The 20,899-nt window shown below is 42.1% G+C and overlaps 2 protein-coding genes across 2 annotated transcripts in view; one reads left to right on the forward strand and one right to left on the reverse strand.

The window, feature by feature from the left end:
• Positions 1 to 12,663: 12,663 nt before the first annotated feature.
• Positions 12,664 to 13,617, forward strand: LOC119726831. The gene has a single exon (XM_038198688.1). The coding sequence runs from the start codon at positions 12,664 to 12,666 to the stop codon at positions 13,615 to 13,617; it is 954 nt and encodes a 317-aa protein (XP_038054616.1).
• A 3,618-nt stretch (positions 13,618 to 17,235) lies between these two features.
• LOC119726990 (iduronate 2-sulfatase-like) overlaps positions 17,236 to 20,899 on the reverse strand; it is a 44,196-nt gene continuing 40,532 nt past the window's right edge. The window contains exon 5 of the mRNA XM_038198853.1: positions 17,236 to 20,412. Coding sequence (XP_038054781.1) covers positions 19,667 to 20,412 — 746 coding nt within the window. The 3' untranslated portion in view covers positions 17,236 to 19,666. The remainder of the gene's footprint in view (positions 20,413 to 20,899) is intronic.

Consider the following 20,899-nt stretch of genomic DNA (forward strand, 5'->3'; position numbering starts at 1 on the left):
ACGAAGTAGTAATTCGTGCGAACGAATTAGTAATTCGTGCGAACGAATTAGTAATTCCTGCGAACGAATTAGTAATTCATGCGAACGAATTAGCAAACTCCAAAAAAATATCTTGGAAACATGGAATTTCCTGAAAGGTTATCGTGGAAATGTGGAATACTGTGAAAGCCTTTCACAGAAACTTTGAATCTCCTTGATAGGCTATCGTGGAAACGTGGAATACTGTGATAGCCTATCACAGCAATGTGGAATTCCGTGATAGGCTATCATGGAAATGTGGAATACTGTGCTAGCTTATCACGGAAACGTGGAATATCTTTATGGCCCAACACAGAAACATAGAAAACGGTGATAGACTATTGTGAAAGCGTGTAATTCCGTGACGAGCTATCGTGGAAACGTGGAATTTTGTGATAGGCTAACGATATCATGGCATTTTACTTTGCCACGATAAAACATCACGGAATTATATGTTTCTGAGATACCCTATTGCGGTATTCCACGTTTTCGTGATAAGCTATCACAGTATTCCGCGTTTCCACGATAGCATATCACGGAATTCCACTTATTCACGATAGCCTATCACGGAATGCCACGTTTCCACGATAACCTACCACGGACTTTCCACGTTTCAATAATAGGCTTTCATGGAATGCACCGTTTTCATAGCCTTGGTCAATGCTCTGGTCGTTATTCGTCCCGTACGCGGTCAATCGTCGGCATATATCCTTACGCACTATGCACATGCATGTAAAAATACAGCACGAACAGCGACCTCATGCGGCCACTATTTTTTTTATGCAAATCAGTTGGGGACGATCGAGAGCCTAATTGGTTCAATCGTCGGCAAAAGCTTATGTTTGTCTTTATTTTGCGCTGGATTTCTAGCGCACGACCTCGTATGCGAATACAGATAAGTGTAGGCGGGGCTAATATGTGGAGTGTCCAATCACACCTTGGTAAATCCGGACGTCATCAAATTATTTGCAGCTATTCGCCTTTTGCGGACGTGACAGGAACCACAGTTTTTGTGCATTGGTGCCGTGTGCAGAGACACACAACGTGTACGTGTATGGATTATGTGGTGCCACGTTTCACTATGTAAGTTTCCACGCAACGATCGACCAATAAGAAAACGACATTTAAGGTCAGCTAAGGCTATTAACATAATGAGCATCACCCCCAAAACCTCACATGGACAATTGAACCAAGGCTCTCGATCGTCCCCAACTGATTTGCACATAAAAATAGTGGCCGCGTGAGGTCGCTGTTCGCGCTGTATTTTTTACATGCATGTGCATAGCCTAGCGCGTGAGGCAGGATATATGCCGACGATTCACCACGTACGGGACGAATAACGACGAGAGCATTGACCAAAGCTACCGTTTTCATGATGGGCTATCGCTGCATTCCAAGTTGTAAAGATATTTTATGGTGGTCTCTATGTTTCCAAGATATTTTATCTCAGTAACGCAGTAAGTCGGATGGTAATATACTGTAAAATACGCTTCCGTAGGCAGCAGCGTGAAGGCCAGGTTTGTATATTCTGACTTTTACTTAATACTTCACTGACACCATGAAGTATAACAGTCCACGTGTTAAACCATATTTTTTTCGGTTTTTAGTTGTTTACAATTTTATAACATTATTCATCAAGGGTTAGCATTGCACGAAGTTTAGGTTTTTCCGGCCAATTCATTCACTTCTGAAAATCCGTCATTCATTTTCAACTGAATTTGAGAAACGCTCTGAACGTGCGTTTCATTTTCGCTACCAGAGCATTCGATTCCATTTCAGTTCAATCAATGAAGTGATTGAGCAGCACCTTTCGTTTAGGTCCATTCAGATTCGTTTACAAGTTTTCTTTTTCGCTTTTAGAGGGCGATTTCAAACATTCACCATACTTTTAGTTTAATGCCATCGGCACCAGATACAATTAGGGGTTTCTTTTTCATTAACCGTTAATCAAATTAGCATTTTTAAGGCTCTCGTCGAGCTGCCACGGTGGCCAATGGATAGTACCATCATAAATTATATATTAGTGGAATAGAACGTAAAAAAAATACGCGACCCGCGGGTATGGAGGTTCAAAAATGGACATCTGCTTTTCTGCTATCAAAATATCAGAAAAGCAGATTGAACGTTTTGTTAAAGTGCGTTTTCCTACTGCTTTCCTGTTTTTTTTTGCTACCAGAAAAGCATGTTTTACTTTTTGCCCTTCACTGGCTGTTCAAAATGGGACATATGCTTTTCTGCCACCAGAAAAGCAGATTGAACTTTTGTCACGGTGGTTCAAAAGTGGCCATCTGCTTTTCTGCTACAGAAACTGAGCAGATTAACGTTCACGACGGCAAGTATATGCCAACATAGTACCCACCAAAAATGGATGGTTCCCAGTGACTCCGCCTCCATCGTTACGTCATCACAGCTTATGCCCGATTCTCCGTCCAATCCACAGAAGTCGTTTTACGCGACTTGACTCAAGTTGGAATTGCTTTAAGTCGGTATCTTAAAAAATAAGTAGCAACTAGAGGTTGTCGGAACAACCACACGGTGTTGGGGTATGGATTACCGCAAACTTCGCCACACACGTCAACTCAAAATGCATGTTTAAATCCATGTTTGACCTTTTCAACATGCCGCCAGAGGGCGCTCTAACATTTGATGACGTCACCTGTAATATTTGTGTACAGTACTGCCTAGGCAGACACTCACATCGTTGAAAGCAAGTGCGCATCTTTTGCCAATTTCAAATAATAAGGCACTTCCGGTTTCGACCGGAAGGAAGGGTCACATGATTTTGCACCAAATACCGAAAATTACGACCCTGCAATATTGTATCGATTGCCATAAAAAAAAAATCAAATCCGCAGCAGTTGATTTTACATTGATTTTCAAAGATTAAATCTAAAAATCTTTGATTGCTTGTAATATGATACTTGATGACGTGATTGTTGCGTCATTACCTGAAAGTTCAAGAACTGTGGTAACTGTGCTATATATGGCCAAATCTTGATTATATCTATCACGGTTGATTTTTTTAAGCAATTTTTGAAGGTCAAAAGGTCGTTTTATTGTTACTTCCGGTCTGATGATATGACGCAATCAATTTTTTTTTTCGTTCGCGCACAGGTCTTGTCTGCATTAAGTTCATCATGTACGTTAATTTTGAAGCGATTACTGCAAATTTCGCCACAGACATCAAGTGGAAATGGGTTTTTGACTTTTTTTAAACCTGGCGCTAGAGGGCGCTCTAACATTTTATAACGTCACGTGTAATTTATTTTTGAAGTACAGCCTAGGCAGACACTGACATCGTTGACAGCAAGTTCGTATCTTCTGCCAATTTCAAATAATTACACACTTCCGGCTTCTACCGGAAGGAAGGGTCACATGATTTTGCACTTAATACCGAAAATTACGACCCAGCAATATTCTTTCGATTGCCAAAAAGAACAAAATCAAATCTGTAGCAGTTGATTTTACATAGATTTTCAACGATTAAATCTAGAAATCTTTGATTGCTTGTAATATGATACTTGATGACATCATTGTGACGTCATTACCAGAAAGTTCAAGAGCTATGGTAACTGTGCTATATATAGCCAAATCTTGATTATATATATCACGGTGTGTTTTTGTTAGCAATTTTTAAGGTTTAAATTAAAGGTCTTTTTATTGTAACTTCCGGTCTGATGACGTAATCAATTTTTTTCCGCGCACAGGTCTTGTCTGCCTTATGGTCATCATGTACATTAATTTTGAAGCGATTACTGCAAACCTCGATCCCCACAGACATCAAGTGAAAATACGTGTTTTTTTTTTTTTTTTTTAACCTGCCGCTAGAGGGCGCTCTAACATTTCATGGCGTCACAAATACTTTTTTTTCTCGAAAGTTCAACCCAGTCAGACACGGACATCGTGGAAAGCAAGTTTATATCTTTTTCCACTTTTAAATTATTAGACACTGCCGGTTTCGACCGGAAGGAAGGGTCACGTGATTTCACGCACAAACTGAAGATCATGTATTATTATATCGATTCCCGCAAAATTCAAGTTCCAGTCTCTCACGGTTGATTTTATAATGAATTTCAAAAATTGAATTGATTAAACTTCAAGTGACGTCACTTGACCCATAACGACGTCATAATGACGTAATCACAAAAAAGCACATCTTCAGTGGATTGTGCATTCATGTATTGACAAATGAAGTACATATATGTTTTCATTTTTCCAAACAGTTCCGGAGAAGAATGTGTCTAGGAATTCCATTATTGCCATTTCCGCGCCGCAAGTGGGGCAATGGTGCTTGGGGCCGTAGCCGTTTACGCCGTCAACGGCGCATAGTCGCGTCGTGCCGTCGCATAGTCGCGTCGTACCGTCGCCTCGTCGCATTTTAACTGAAAATTCTAGTGTTTCGACAGTAGGTATGAGGTGCCATGTGTAAATATAGGTTTTCCCGGCCAACTTCACCAAGTTTTCATTCAATTTACCGCCTGGCTCATTCGATTTAGATTGAAATTGAAAGATCACGAAGATCGGCATTCGACAATGAAAAAGAATCATTCTATTTCAATATCTGAGCATTCTATCGCCTTTTATCTTCACTCGTCTCTATCAAAGATGTATTCATATTAAAAGTATCGCGTTCATTCAATTTCGTCTTAACCAGCAGTAAGGGTTGATCGGGCATTCATGTTAATTAATGGGCAAACATATATTTCACATTTTGTCAAACTCAAACATCTTTTAAGACTTCATACGTGTCCGTATTCCTTAGCGTAAATCATATTTGATGTCTTCAATCCGTAGATGCCTTTTTTTTTCTTAATTAAAGGGTATGTGCAATGAATTGTTCTCAGGTATTCTTTTTGTGCAACTCTTATGTAAAAAAACTACACATTTGACAACATTTTTTGGTCAATTTTATTGCAAAAGTGCACTTGTTTAAACATTTAAAAGTTTCCATGCTTTGTTGGACTACCTATGAGCGCGTTGTCACTATGATGTCATTTCAGGGAGACACTGTTCAGTTTAGGGGTTTCTTCTTTCAAATTATTCATCCAAAACTTGCTAACATTTGTGTGAAAGCATGCATTAGCATAAAAATGGAGAGGGCACAAAAAAAACACCCTTCAAAATGGAAAATAAAACTTGCGATTAAGGTTAAATGTTACACAAAGATGTATTTTCAAGGTTTGCGTTGAAAAGTTACTTTTGTATGGGCCCTTTGAATACGGTAAGCGTTCAAGGGCGGATCCGGGGGGGGGGGGGGGGGGCCCAAAGGGGGCCATGCCCCCCCCCCCAAAAAAACGAAACCAATTTTTTTTTGAAGGGTCCCCATTTAGTGGGCCTGTGTGCCTGTTCGGGGTTTCCCTTTTGCACCACATGTCATTTTAATGTATTTGTGCAATGAAGGTAATAAAATAAAATAAAATAAAATAAAACGTGACGTCGCAATACAGGCAGGCAACAAAACGGTCAATGGTTCGTTTTGAGGAAATCCAAAACAGTAAAACGGAATAACAGTATGTCCCGGGATTGAAATTGCCCTCATTTCCTTACATTTATGTCTCACGTCAAAATTTGCGTATAATGGCTATCGAAGACCCGCACCGAACTCCAATTTCCTTCAATAGTAGACAGAAATGTAATGCACAGGCAGGCACCAGACTATTCCTCATTCGCAAACGTGTTAAAAAATCTTGCACATGCAAATGATCCAATACCAGGGTGAGAGCAGGTTGTGGTGGGCGCGTACTGCTCGACACCCTGGGGACGAGGTTGAGGTCAGGCAGCCTCCGTGGCTAAAAATAAACAAGACGACATTGACGACCCTTTTTCAAAGCTCGGTTTCGTTTCCGAATTCGCTTTATAACTTATAGCTTTTAATGCTCCGATCTAATTTGTAAATAAATCACTTGCTGCATAATATCATACAATAATATAGTTTGATGTTTCTGTAAGAAAATGTTGACTAATGTTGACCTGGAATCTTCAAAGTTAGGTGCCTAAATAGCACTGTTAGCAGGCGGAGCCGAATGGAGACCACGCCGAGTTTTGGAAAATCACGGTAACGGTCGTCTAATTAAAAACAGTAAAATTCAAAATAGCAGCAAAAAGTTCGCCCCTCGTAAAATCGTCGTTGAATTTCAAGTATCTAAATGAAACCATTGAATATTAATTATCAACTCCTTTTTTAACGTTTTTAATAAGCAATTAGCAGTTAATAAAACTTATGTTATACTCAGAAATACTCCGGCGCTATCCGATTTTTGACAAAATGAATTCGGCAAACTTCGGACATTTCCGGAAAAGGAGGAATTCCTCCCGTTTTAGTAGCGTATATTTGTAATACAATGTATTACCGAAGGCTACCTGACCAGCCTCGACTCCAGGGGCGCGTGCTCGTTCCTTACACTAACCCCTGGCTGTGATGATGACGTAAATGACACTGAATGGCTATTCACAGCGTACTGCGCGGGCATTTCGAAGATTGCACGCCGGGCGCGCCCATAATGCGCTCGTGCTCGCGTGCTTAGCTTTGCACGTAACGTCACGTACGAAAAAAAATTATGACTCAAAAGTCACGATGCCTGTATGATATGGATTATGTCAGCCGCGTTTTTCGCTAAAAAAACCCTGTATCTGTGGTTGTAAAGGCACGAAAGGGGTACGTACATTTAATACAAATCTTTGCTAATTAACACAACGTTGTGTTTGAAAGGATTGATTCTTCAAAATCACAACTTTTAACATTTTAAAGATGGCGTCGGCACGTAAAATGGATAAACTGCAGCCCTAATTATAATATACCGTATTTTGGTATATTTAAATTACACAATTCCAGCAGGGGTTACGATCGCGCAAGGCATGATGGGAAACAACATGGCGCTGCAAGATCGTACCCACGGGGCACGAGGTTGCTACCTGACCTAAGATTCATCAGGAATAGTAGTCAGAATCTTTTGGTCTGGGAACCAGACTATTTCATTGTCACCGTGGTTCAAATGTGGCCATCTGCTTTTCTGAATGTTCCCGAACGCAACTATGCCAATCTCTTGCCCACCAAAAAATGGACAGTTCCAAGTGACTCCGCCTCCGTCGTTACGTCATCACAGCGAGTGTATTCCTGAATCTCCGTCCAATCCACAGACCGTTTTACGCGCGCAGCCAGGCAATAAATGTCTTCATTAGACTTGGCCAAGTCTTGGTTCGAATCTGATGTACATAGCAGCTAGCCTTTAGTCAAGTCCCACGCGCCTATACCCGGACCATCCGGACACATAACGCACCCCAGATGCTGGTGTAAGGAGGAGAAATTCACTTAGTTAGTTTTTTACTTAATTGCACTTGAAAAGATGTAGCTCCCCCTGGTTAACTTATTTTTTTTATGCAAAGTACACCCCTACCCCTATGTGGTTTCCCCAGTGGTTCTCAAGTAACAACATAGACTCCTGAGTAGATAAGAGTAGTTCCCCCCTAGTGTTACATAAGACAAAGGAATGACCCCATCCGGTGTGCTCTGTGCCCCTGAAGATATAGACCCTCCATTCAGCTGACAGGCAGTGAAGAGGGAGCCAGCCAAAATTTCCCTTGCCCAACCTGCCTAGATGGGCCAGTCTGCTGGACCACTTTGGATGGTTTGATTGTATTACGAAGTGATTTGCTTTCAGTGCCGTGTTGGTTTCTTACTAGGTTTTTTTTTTTTTTTTTTTGGTTCAAGGTTTTTGCTGACTCAAAAGGTTTTTTTTGTTCACTCACATTTTTTTGTGTGGAAGTATCGGTAAAATTCTGTTCATAGATCTGCTCGTTGATTCTGATTCTCTACAATTCAATTGATTTTTGTTTTGGTTGATTTACAAGTTTTTTTTTCAAGTTGTCTTTGATCAATAAAATACTTTGTTTTGAGCATATATCGGAAGGACTAATTTTTTTTGGTCCTTACTTATTTAAGCATTTCGCAACCTAATCCTCCTGAACCAGTGTGAAGTTATTTTTTGTTTGCTCTCCCAACAAAGTGATCTAGTGATCCATTTTTCCAGGTTACATTTAAAAAAAAATTTTGGTGCCGAAACCCGGGAGGATTATATTTTTTTGAAATTAGCCATTTGTTTTAAAAGTAAGTACATTTTGTTTAAATTGAACAAACACGGTGCTTTGAGTTAAAGATCTGAGTAGTGCATGATGACTTCTCCAAGTGGTCCACTGGAAATGAGAGGATCTTCACACATGTATCCTCTACATCACAACCGTATCCACCCATGCTGACACCCCAGATGCTGCATGCTGGATCCCACCTACCTTTGCTCCAGGACAGCCCACAGTTCCAACCAGTGGTGACTCCCGACCCAATGCTACCACAAATGCTGTCCATTCACAATCCCGGTCCTCATCCTGCAGCCAGTGACGAGTTACGAAGGATGCCAGCAGCCCAACAGTTTCCGGATCAACTCCTCTATCACCCTGATATTCAACCAGTGGTGAATGCCAGACCATCTTCAGTCCAACATCAGTACCCCAGCAGTCCCTTTCAAGGCACTCACCACCTTCAAAACACTGCGGCAGGAGTTGAAGATCATCAGTGAAGAGGCGCGCCAGGCAAAGGAGGCAAGGAGGATCCACTATCAGCTACTCCAGCAGACGACAGAAAAAAAGCAGTCCCAATTGCCCGAAACCAATGTGGGACGAAAATCCAGCCCACCAGAAGGGCATACCAAATCGCCACCGAAGCCAGATTGACTGGAGGAGTTGACAGTGTTGATGCATCAGCAGATGTGTACCCTATAGACAATGTTTTCCACGGTCAACAGTCACTTGATTTCAGGGTGCAGCAGCTGGAGAACTGCATCGCACAGCGGGGTCAACACCCAAACCACCAAGGAGGAAGGATGAATCCACCAAGACGCTACCCGAATGCCAGACAAGAGGGCCGCTGCTTCTCTTGCGGGGGATTTGGTCACTTCGCACGAGAATGCAACCGCAGCAGAGAGTCAGAGGGTACCCAAGCTGAGGGACAACAGTTAAACTAGGCCGACCTACTGATGCAGGGCAATCAGTGGGTTCATTTATACAGGAGAGCCATCAAGGAGCTTCGCTTCCAGCCGGGCCAGGTAAATCAACCATGGATAAGGGACAGCTCGTTGGTCCAGTGAGCAGCACTGAAGTAATGGTTTCAGGGAAACCATGTACAGTTCTCCTAGACACAGGCTCCCAGGTGACGACCGTCACCGATGAATATGTGGCGAGGCATCCAGTTTTGCAGCGACAAACCCTACAGAAGACAGACATCGTGATTGATGGAGCTGGAGGACAGAGTGTTCCTCATCTGGGTTACGTGCTGTTAGATAACACTGAAGGATGTGCCAGTATTTGTAGTACCGGTGACGAAGTTTAGGGAATCCATCCCATTGCTTCTCGGGACCAACGTAATAGTGGCTGTTCGAAACTCGGTGCATACAAAGCACGGCAGATGGTTCATGGCCAGGGCAAAAAGGAAGTCAGATACCTGGCATTCAGCGTTCCAGTGCATGAATACTGACAGCACTGATTTGGCAAAGAAGGATGGCGAGATAGGTGCCTTGAGGTATGTCAACAATAAACACGTCGCGATCCAACCAGGAATGATGATGGACGTGATGACCAAAGTCCCTATACATGTACGAGGCAGAACCTTCCGGGCATTAGTTGAACCTACAGAGCAGTATGCTGAAGGCGGTTTGGAATAGAAAGAACCCTCACCGATGTTTGAAGAGGCTTTGTCCCTATTCGAGTTGGTAACTTGTCTCAGCGAGCCATAACCATAAAGCCATATACTCATCTTGCGACCCTAACGGCAGTTCGGGAGGTTTGTAGACTAGAAGAACAAAGTGGTCCCCAAAGTAATTCCTGTGGTTCTGCTGTCTGTAACAAGTCCCCGTAGAGGAACCAGAGGCCCTGAGCATTGATGTCGAGTATGGCAGCATGTCATTTGAGGACCGGAAGATGGTTGAGGAGCTCATCAAGAGAAACAAGGATGTCTTCTCAAGAGATTCCCAAGACATTGGGTTCACTGACACAGTAGAACATGAGATCCCCCTTGTGGACAATGTACCGTTTAGACTACTGTACCGAAGAATTTCAGCAGGGCAGTTTCAGGAGGTAAGGGAGCACATTGCAGATTTGCGGAAGTCTGGAGTAATCCAGCCAAGTGCTAGTCCCTACGCATCTCCAATAGTCATTGTTAGGTAAAAAGATGGTACAATTAGAATGTGCGTCGATTACCGGCGGTTAAACCCAAAGATGGTTCGAGATGCGTACCCACTTCCCAGGATAGAAGAGTCTGTGGATGCTCTTGGGGGTGTGAAGTTCTTCTCTCGTTTGGATCTGACATCAGGGTACTTGCAGGTCAAAGTTGCAGAACAAGACAGACCCAAGACGGCATTTACTTCACCCATGGGGTTGTTTGAGTACACCAGGATGCCATTTGGCCTAATGAATGCTCCAGCAACTTTTCAAAGACTGATGACGACAGTGTTTGGCGATCTTAACTTCATGAGTGTTCTACTCTACCTTGACGATATTGTTGTCTTCAGCTCAATGGTGGAGGAGCATGTCCAACGGCTGCAGTGTGTCTTTTCTCGCCTTCGAGAACACAGGCTGAAGTTGAAGCCAACCAAATGCCATCTTTTCAAAGAGAGCGTATAGTACCCTGGCCACATCGTGTCTGCCGAAGGCATCGCCACTGATCCTGAGAAAACATCAGCAGTGAAGGAATGGCCTGTTCCCAAATGTAAGAAAGACGTGCGCAGTTTCCTTGGGTTTACAGGGTACTATCGTCACTTCATCAAGAACTATTCAAAGATAGCCTCACCACTGTTTGCCTTGATTGGTGGCAAGCGAGAAGTGAAGGACCCTCCGTTCTCGTGGAGTGATGAGTGTCAACTAGCCTTCAACCACCTGAAAGAGCGCCTGACGACAACACCTATCCTCGGGTATGCAGATTACAACCTCCCCTTTGTAGTGATGACGGATGCATCCGGTGAGGGCCTTGGTGCGGTGTTATCCCAGCAGCAAGATGGGAAGGAACGGGTGATAGCCTATGCCAGCCGGACACTCTCTGCAGCAGAAGCAAAATACCCAGCACATAAACTGGAGTTCAAAGCTCTTCATTGGGCCATCACAGACAAATTTAAGGACTATCTCTATGGCAACAGGGTCACCGCCATGACAGACAATAACCCGTTGACCTACGTCCTTAAGAATGCAAAGCTTGATGCCCACAGCCATCGATGGATAAGCGACCTCTCTCAGTACGAGTTAGACATCATCTACAGGCCTGGCAAACAGAATGCCAATGCGGATGCTCTGTCGAGAATAGCTAGGGATGAGGTGGCACGTATCCTGGATGAACCTGAACGACGAGGGAAGGAAAAGTCAGTGGGGCTGCAGGAAAAGCCGGTAGATACGGCAGCGGCCGCCCCTATCCAGCCTCCCACCATACAGGTGCAGATGCCACAAGCTAGTAGTACGAGTGATACTGGAGTGAAAGCCTGCAGTCTAGAACCAGAGACCAAACAGATCAGCGAGCTGTAACTGGAACCAAGTGTGGACATGGCCTTAACCTTGAGGTTGCAACAGGCAGACCCAACCATCAGTCGGGTCATCGAGCTGAAGTCATCCAGGCGGGTCAAGCCCAGTAGAAGACAGTTAGAAAAGGAGTCGAAGGTTGTCCAGCGAATGCTAAGATCATGGAACTACCTCATGGTGCAGGATGTTGTGCTCATCTACCAGAAAGCAGATAACGGCAAAAAGGGTCTTCTTCCAGTCCTACCGAAGGCACTGCGTTTCCAGATCATACGCCATCTTCACGATGACATGGGGCATCTGGGTTTTGAGAGGACTTCAGAAATGGTCCGAGATCGCTACTTCTGGCCTGGCCTTTACTCAGACGTAAAGAGGTATGTCAGAAGGTGTAGGAGGTGTACCCTGCGGAAGCTACCCAACACGAGGAGGTAAGCGGAACTCCTTAACATTTGCACAACTCGACCCCTTGAGCTGATCTGCCTTGACTTTCTCTCCCTCGAAAGGTCAAAAGGAGGGTTTGAGCATGTTTTGGTGATCACAGATCACTTCACCAGATATGCTCAGGCCTATCCTACACGTGACCAGAAGGCCAGCACTGTTGCCAAGCTCCTGTGGCAAAAGTTCATCATCAACTATGGCATACCGGAACGAGTACACTCAGACCAAGGAAAGAGCTTTGAGGCCGAAGTCGTAAAGGGATTGTGTGACCTCCTAGGTGTTCAGAAGAGCAGAACCTCTCCGTATCACCCACAGGCAGTGTTTCCCCTGCCCATTCAAACATGAGGTGGCCTACCTCGCTACTTTCAGTGACCACCTCGCTCAATTTTTGCCAATATCACCACCTCGCTGTGAAGATTGGAAAAAAAGGAAATATCAATTGAAAAAATTTCATTTTGTGTAATATATGATCATTTTCCTTTACCTCCATGTATCAAGAACTCACATTTCGATGTGTTTTTTTAATCATCGCGCATTTTTGTGAGCGCTGCATTCTTTTCAGTTTGCAGACTGTAAATTTCGTTTCAATCATCAACTTGAATTGTTACCACCTCGCTCAGTTCATTAGCCAGGGGAAACACTGCTCCACAGGGGAACGGCATGACGGAGATGTTTAACCGCACACTACTCTCCATGCTGGGAACTCTGGAGCCAACCAAGAAGGTGGACTGGGCCATGTACGTGGAGTCCATGACACACGCTTATAACAGCACAAGACATGATTCAACTGGCTACTCCCCTTTTCATCTCATGTTCCTGCGAGGTCCGAGGTTGCCAGCTGACCTCATCATTGAACCAGTAGAGTCCCCAGACACAGCTCAAGCAGATGGATCTCACCATGGATACGTACAGCGACTGAAGAGGCACATGCTGGAGGCCTACCAACAGGTCAACACTGCGGCAACAAAGGCACGCATGAAGCAGAAGGTCAATTACGACAAGAAAGTTAGAGAAGCTCCAGTGCAGCTGGGCAGCAAATTGCTAGTCGCCAACAAGACGCCACGTGGAAAGGGGAAGCTACGAGACAACTGGGAGGAAATCCCTTACGTGGTTATACGGAAGCTCCAAGGGTTCCCGGTGTACACAGTCCGTCAGATGGGCTCTAGGAAGACGCGCACACTTCATCGTGACATAATCACAGCGTGCCCATTCGATGTGCCTGAAGAAGAATCCAAGTCTACACGGCCAGAGGAAATTGCAGAAGCAGCCCCCACACTGAGTCACTCCAAGTCAGAGGGTCTTCCTGGGGACTGCAATCCAAACACCAAGGTGTCGACTGAAGATGAGCCTCTGCAGTCTGGGACGGAAAGCAGCGCAACCCGCCAGTCTGTGCCCGATACCGCAAGTGAATATGAAGCAAGTGATGAATCTGACAGCTCAAGTACTGATGACGAACCGCCTCCAGCAGCGTATAATCTTAGGAGAAATATCAAATTCCCCAATAGACTAGGAAACTGGTGCCGAGAAGTGGCTTATAGTGACTGTTTAGCATTGTTGAGGACAACAATGGATTTAACCAGTGGTGAGTGTAAGGAGGAGAAATTCATTAGTTAGTTTTTTACTTAATTGCACTTGAAAAGATGTAGCTCCCCCTGGTTAACTTATTTTTTTTTAAGCAAAGTACACCCCTATGTGGTTTCCCCAGTGGTTCTCAAGTAACAACATAGACTCCTGAGTAGATAAGAGTAGTGTGAACCAGTGTGAAGTTATTTTTTGTTTGCTCTCCCAACAAAGTGATCTAGTGATCCATTTTTCCAGGTTACACTGGCACGTAAAAAAGACTAGCAAGAGCGGCGAAGCCGGGAGGGCCTTTACTATCTTGTGGAACTAATCACTTATTCATTTATTCACGTAATATAAATCAAGCAATATAAACCAATCATCTAACGGTGGTTTGCCGCTACCAGCAACAGCATGGTGCGCGTGCTGTCTGGCGCCAGACGACAGCTGATTTACATTGGTAATTCTGCATTTTCATTGGTCAATTCACAACGGTAATGCATTATTCATGTCTACCAAATCGGTAGACAAATGTAAAGAAAAACATAAGCGTTCTCCACGAGATGGTAAAGGCTCGTGCTAGTCTTTTTACGTGTCAGCATCCAGGGTGCGTCACGTGTCCGGGTAAGCACGTGGGACTTGACTAAAGGCTACATAGCAGCGGGTACTGGTGTGATGGTTGCTGAGTCGAATGCAAAATGCATATGCCTGTGCAGACGCTCACTTACGTGATGTGGCACGACATGGTATGCAGTGCTATTCACGCATACTGGCCCATGGTATCGCCTGCGTGCCCGTCCTTTTTCCATTGTTGCGTCCTATTGAGCACGCGCTCAAACTAATTTTACCATTGAGCAATATGATTTTACAGTTTGTTTGTGACTAGATGAGGTATTCAGATTATTTGCATCGCTTGATAAATAAGAAGTCAATAATTTGTTTTCCTGAAATGCGAGCAAAGTGCCCAACATGTAATTGAAATGGTGTCCAGGGAAAAAAGTCAAGACAGGACAGATACAGACTTTATTCCAAATTTAACTTTAATAACCTTTACCTTGTTATAGTACACTGATTACACAATAACGTAAAAAAAACCCCACCACGCACATACTCCTCCTTGAGGGTGTTATAATAATAATAATAACAGGTTCTTATATAGCGCTTTTAACTAAGATCAAAGCAATTTACATTATTATTACCCCTAATCATTGGGCCAATTAAACATTCCATATACCATCTCGGCTCCCTGGGGAGTACACAGCTTGATGCTGCCTGTTGGGCTCAAAGAAGCTAATTCAATCACAATAACCATCACTGCCCTCATAAGTACCCCATTTACTCCTGGGTGGAGAGAAGCAATGAGTGACAAAGTGCCTTGCTCAAGGGCACACGCACCATGACCCTGCCAGGACTCGAACCCACAACCTGCAGCTTTACCCACAGACCACGAATCAGTGCCCTTAACCACGAGGCCACAGCACTCCAGGGTGTTATTTTAAGGAAAATAATGAAGGAAACAATTTTTTTTGCAGGCGCGATTAACAATGTAAACAATGGTAGCATAAAAAGATTCGAGAGTAGAGCGGGTAATGAATATGCATACCATGACGTCATCACAGCCATATTCGTGTCGTCACACTCGCGCGAAAATATGATCATCGGTAATTAAGTGGGGCGACACTAGAGGGTGGTGGCGCGACAGTAGAAAGAGGACTTGTTAAATGTGATGATCATCGGTAAGTGGGGCGACAGTAGAGGGTGGCGGCACGGGGTCCGCTCATAAGTCCGACGCCTCATTGGTCCGACGCCTCATAAGTCCGACAAAATCGTATCCCCTAACCAAATAAAGGCCCATAAGTCCGACGCCTCATAGGTCCGACGCCTCATAAGTCCGACGCCTCATAGGTCCGACGCCTCATAGCTCCGACGCCTCGTAAGTCCGACAAATTAAACGCCTCGTTTTTCCGTTGTCGGACTTATGAGGCGTCGGACCTATGAGGCAGAATAAATAAATGTTATGCCTCATAAGTCCGACGCCTCATAAGTCCGAAATTTCGGACTTATGAGGCGTCGGACCTATGAGGCGTCGGACTTATGAGGCGTCGGACCTATGAGGCGTCGGACTTATGGGCCTTGAGGGTGGTGGCGCGACAGTAGAAAGAGGACTTGTTAAATGTGATGATCATTGGTAAGTGGGGCGACAGTAGAGGGGGGTGGCGCGACAGTAGAAAGAGGACTTGTTAAATGTGATGATCATCGGTAAGTGGGGTGACACTAGAGGGTGGTGGCGCGACAGTAGAAAGAGGACTTGTTAAATGTGATGATCATCGGTAAGTGGGGCGACACTAGAGGGTGGTGGCGTGACAGTAGAAAAAGGACTTGTTAAATGTGATGATCATCGGTAAGTGGGGCGACACTAGAGGGTGGTGGTGCGACAGTAGAAAGAGGACTCCACTAAACGCGAATACATACATTAAGTGGGGCGACAGTACATGTACAGTTTAATTTTATTTCTTTCGGGGGGAGGATGGTCTCACACCATCCTAACACCCCTATTTGGTTTTCCGAGTCTTTGACGCTCACTGTTGGTCCGGGCTCCCCCCCCCCCCCCCGCCCCTTATAAACCGCTGAACAGGGGTTTTGCTCGTTTTCGTCCTGACTGAACTCTGTGGTGGCCGTAAACAATGAACACGCTGCATGCAGTACATACAGTGCATCTATACACGTACCGTGATATATTACTCGTGAGCTTCTAGTGACGTCATAGTCATGCATATTCATTACTCGCTCTACTCTCGAATATTTTTATGCTACCGTAAACAATAGGGGTGCACCCAATCAAATATTTCCCCATATACAGCAGTGATAAATGCCCATACTTCAAAATTGTTTTTAAAAAGTACTCAAAACTCTCACAGGTGTTCAGGCTGCACAGGACAATGATGATCAACATGTCATCTTTCATATTCTTTTCAATATTTGGTGGGTTGACTGATGTCCGATCGAGAAATTCTCACCCAAATAAGACGCCCCCTAAAATGAGTGATGTTCCCAAAGTGGAAAAGTAGCCATCTTGAAAAAGGGTCCCTCCTCAACATGGCTAAATAGCGCCACTTTCGGGCCCGATGGCATCCAATATGCTCTGAATTTGAAGCCCCAATTTCTTGGCTCTCAGAACTCTGTAATACAGAAAATTTAAGTGTATAACTTTAATTCAGGAGCTCAGCGGAAACATTTTGGGCCTATTTACTTGGGTGCACCCATAGCTAGCGACCTCCAAAAAGTTTTTTCCCGAGAAAGTTCCTGTTATTCTTCAATTGCAGTGTTTTAAACAACTTATTGCTCTTTCCCCAAAAGGCCATAGTTTTCTGACACCTACATCTACAGAACTAAAGGTCCGATTCAGTTGTAGTTTCTTGTTAAAGTGTTATACCATATTGACATAATGACGAATCACTTCGTCTTCACATGTCACAGAGCTCTTCCAAAAACATACGAAGCAGCTTGTGTTGTTGCAACCATCAACTACAGTATACTACTTCAGTATGTATTGTAACATGGAAAATATCATTTTTAACTTGGAAAGCACCTGAGTATACAGTGTTTGTAAAATGAAGTTGTTTACATCACACAACCTCTGTCAAAAAGTAATGTATTCTTATTGATGGTAGATTCAAGCCATTTTATAAAATTCATTTTATTTCTAAGGTCTACTCAAGTCTATAAAAAAGAAAAATAAACTGTATAAAGTATTTCTTACAAAACCTTCTGAGATCAACAAACTCAAATATAACAGATATAAAAACAAATTAACCACCGTTATTAGAGCCTCCAAGAAAATATATTACTCAGAGTCTTTTGAGCAACAAAAAAACAACATAAAAAATACCTGGAAAATCATAAATGAAATTTTAAATAAAAAGCGCAAAAACATCAAGCCAGTTAACTCGATCAAAATAAACAATAATGATGTTAACGACCCTCAAATGATTGCAGAGCATTTCAATCAACATTTTGTTAACATTGGTCCAGATTTAGCTTCTAAGATACAACATAGTACTTCTGACCCGATAACATATATCAAAGGTAACTTTCCCGATTCTCTATTCTTAAGCCCAGTCACCGAGGAAGAACTATTTGATTGTATCAGTAAACTTCCAAATAAGAAGAGCTCTGGTCATGATGAACTTGATAATATTTTGATAAAAAATATTGCTCCTTTTATTGTTCACCCTTTAACAGATATTTTTAATCACTCTTTAATTCCCGGAGAGGTCCCTAATGAACTTAAAACTGCTAAAGTTACTCCAGTTTACAAAAATGGTGATCGTTCCAATGTCACTAATTATCGCCCCATATCTGTATTGCCATGCTTCTCAAAATTGCTAGAAAGGTTAGTTGCAAACCGTCTTGAAAAATATATTGCTAAATTTAACATACTGTCACAATCTCAGTATGGCTTCAGGGCCAAATATTCAATTGAACTTGCCTTGATTAATTTAGTTGATAAAATAACATCTAGTCTGGACAAACGTGAACATACAATTGGTATTTTTTTTTTTTTTATCTTTCTAAGGCATTTGATACCATAAATCATGATATTCTAATTAATAAACTACAAACATATGGTGTCAGAGGTACTGAACTCGAGTGGTTTAAAGATTACTTGAGAAATAGGAAACAATTTGTTGTCTGGCAAAATAAAAAGTCCAATTACAAACCAATCACATGTGGTGTACCTCAGGGCTCAATCCTAGGACCTATCTTATTTCTTATTTATATTAATGATATTTGTAATTCTACTCGACCTCTGACGTTCTTTTATTTGCAGATGATACAAATATATTTTACAGTAGTAAACATTTGAATGATGCTGTTGACATATTGAACAATGAGCTAACTAATGTATTTGAGTGGTTTGTATGTAATAAATTATCTTTGAATTTTAAGAAAACACATACGATGTTTTTTACAAATTGAATTGTAGATAAAAGTATTCAGATTCGTTTTAACAATCATCATATTGAAAAGGTTGATTCCTGTAAGTTTTTGGGGGTCATTATTGATGATAAGTTAACGTGGAAAAATCATTGTCAGAAAGTCCTTACAATTATATCTCGCAACCTTGGTATTCTTAGAAAACTGAGATATTTTGTCCCATCCCGTGTTCTATTTTCAATTTATAATACGTTATCCTTGCCTCATCTTCAATATGGTATACTTGCCTGGGGTGATACTCATAAAACCTATCTTGATAAATTGCTCGTTTTACAGAAGAAATCTTTAAGACTGATTAATGGTTCTAGTTTTAAGGATCACTCTGCCCCGCTATTTGTTAAGTTCAACACCTTATCTGTATATGATCTTTATAAATATAAATTGTGTGCTCTAATGTATAATTTTGAAAAAAACATACTGCCTTTGAATATTAAATCGTTTTTTGTAATGAACACAGATATTCATCATTACGACACAAGATCGTCAAATAAGCTTCATCTTAATAAAGTTAGAACATCCCTACACCTCTCAACTGTACGACACCAGGGGCCCCTCCTTTGGAATAAAATTCGATCTCTCTGCCCAATGACCTCAATTAGAGCATGTAAATTGTATTATAAAAAACTACTTCTCACTACGGCTAATATCAATGGTGATTAAGAGCAAAATTATTACTTTATTGCCAAGTAAAATTATTAACAACACATGTAAAGCCAAGGATGGTAAATTTACTTCAAGTAACTTATTCTTTTTTTGTAAAGTTTTGCATGAGCTCGTGAATTTAATGTAATCACATATTATTGATATATCCTATGATTATTCATGAATTGTATAACTACATGTATTCTTTGTGAAGGGGGCAGACCTAGTACAAGCTTCGGCTTCTTGTCTGGCCTCCCCATACTATTATTTCAAAGTTTCGTTAAAATGTTTACCTGATGTATATTATTCAACTTAATTACCATATAGTATGGAAATAAACCTGAAACCTGAAACCTGAATTTTTTTTATTAAAATGACAAATTTGGTAATGTTTCCTAAAACGTTCCTTTACTTGAGTTGTTTTGAAATAATGTAGTTTGTCATTTCTCATATTGTTTTGCTTCTACTCGGTTGTATTTGTTTTCTTTTTCAGAACTGGCAATGCATGTCTCCAGTTACTCCTAAGTTGTTGAGAGAGCTCTTTGATGAGGTTCCGATATTGAGATGCATTGGCTACGTTCTGCATTTCCAGAGGATCAACTTTGTAACTATAAAGCTCTCTTGCCACAGGTTCTGTCCAATTAACTGCATAATCTGTATGGTTGAAGGAAAGCCACTCCACATATCGATACTTCTTTGTATGCATAGAATATCCCATTAAATTAATCTCAGTCAACTTGGGTGTGTTAGTTTTATGGGAAGGAAAGAAAGTTGGTCGAGGGTACTGACTGAAACTTGCATTCTTCCATCGAACAATTAACCCACAATTCACTGTTGCAGTGACATTACATATAACAGGGAGAAGGCTAACACCCTCTGCACAGAAATCAGTATGGAAGGTGTCTATGGGGCACACTGGGGGCACAGTAATCCCTGCAATCTTTGACAGTGTTGGAAAAATATCAACAAGCTCAACTAAAGCATTGCTTACAAACCCTAGTGATTGATTGTACTGTGGTGTGACATTGTCAAATGCATCCTGTTGTTCAGTCTGATGGATTCTGTCAAGTGGGTCAATAAGACGGAATTTGTGCTGATGTGGCCAGTGTTTGTCGGTAACCTTAGGTATATAGAACATGAGAGGCACTCTTGTTGCAGAGTCATAGTTGCTGTACTTTGACCACTCCTGGTGCTCTCCAAGCTGCCAGCCTGTCATGAAGCATAACAAAAACAAAACAAACAAAAAATAAATTTAAGAATGCCCTCTTGAAACCAACAATCAGAATTACATTTCACACAGCATACAGACAGTATTTGAATTTAAAAAAAAAATATCAGACTTATAAATTTTAAATAAATTTAAACAGGGATTAATAATTTGGTATTAATAATTGTGGGGGAAAATCTTACATACTGATCATGATAGCAATCGTGGACTAAAAGCATCATTGCAAAATTATATGCACATGCAACCTGATATACAAACTGATCTTGGGTATATATCAGCATTCCAGCATGTCCAGACTCAACCAGTCTTAAACATAGTGTTTTACACATCCCAAGCACACACTGATTCCCTTATTAAATCAACAGCATTAGTGATAATAAATAGTGGTGAATATCGTGAAGATATTGATTGTGAAATAAATCAGAAACCATCAGCTACAAGCCCTCCACATCCACATACCATTGTATG

Source organism: Patiria miniata, unplaced genomic scaffold, assembly GCF_015706575.1.
Source record: "Patiria miniata isolate m_02_andy unplaced genomic scaffold, ASM1570657v1 HiC_scaffold_2, whole genome shotgun sequence".
NCBI classification, from domain to species: domain Eukaryota; kingdom Metazoa; phylum Echinodermata; class Asteroidea; order Valvatida; family Asterinidae; genus Patiria; species Patiria miniata.

Bases quoted from the DNA above. Each gene is read 5' to 3' on its own strand.
- LOC119726831 (XM_038198688.1), top strand. From the start codon at position 12,664: ATGACGGAGATGTTTAACCGCACACTACTCTCCATGCTGGGAACTCTG.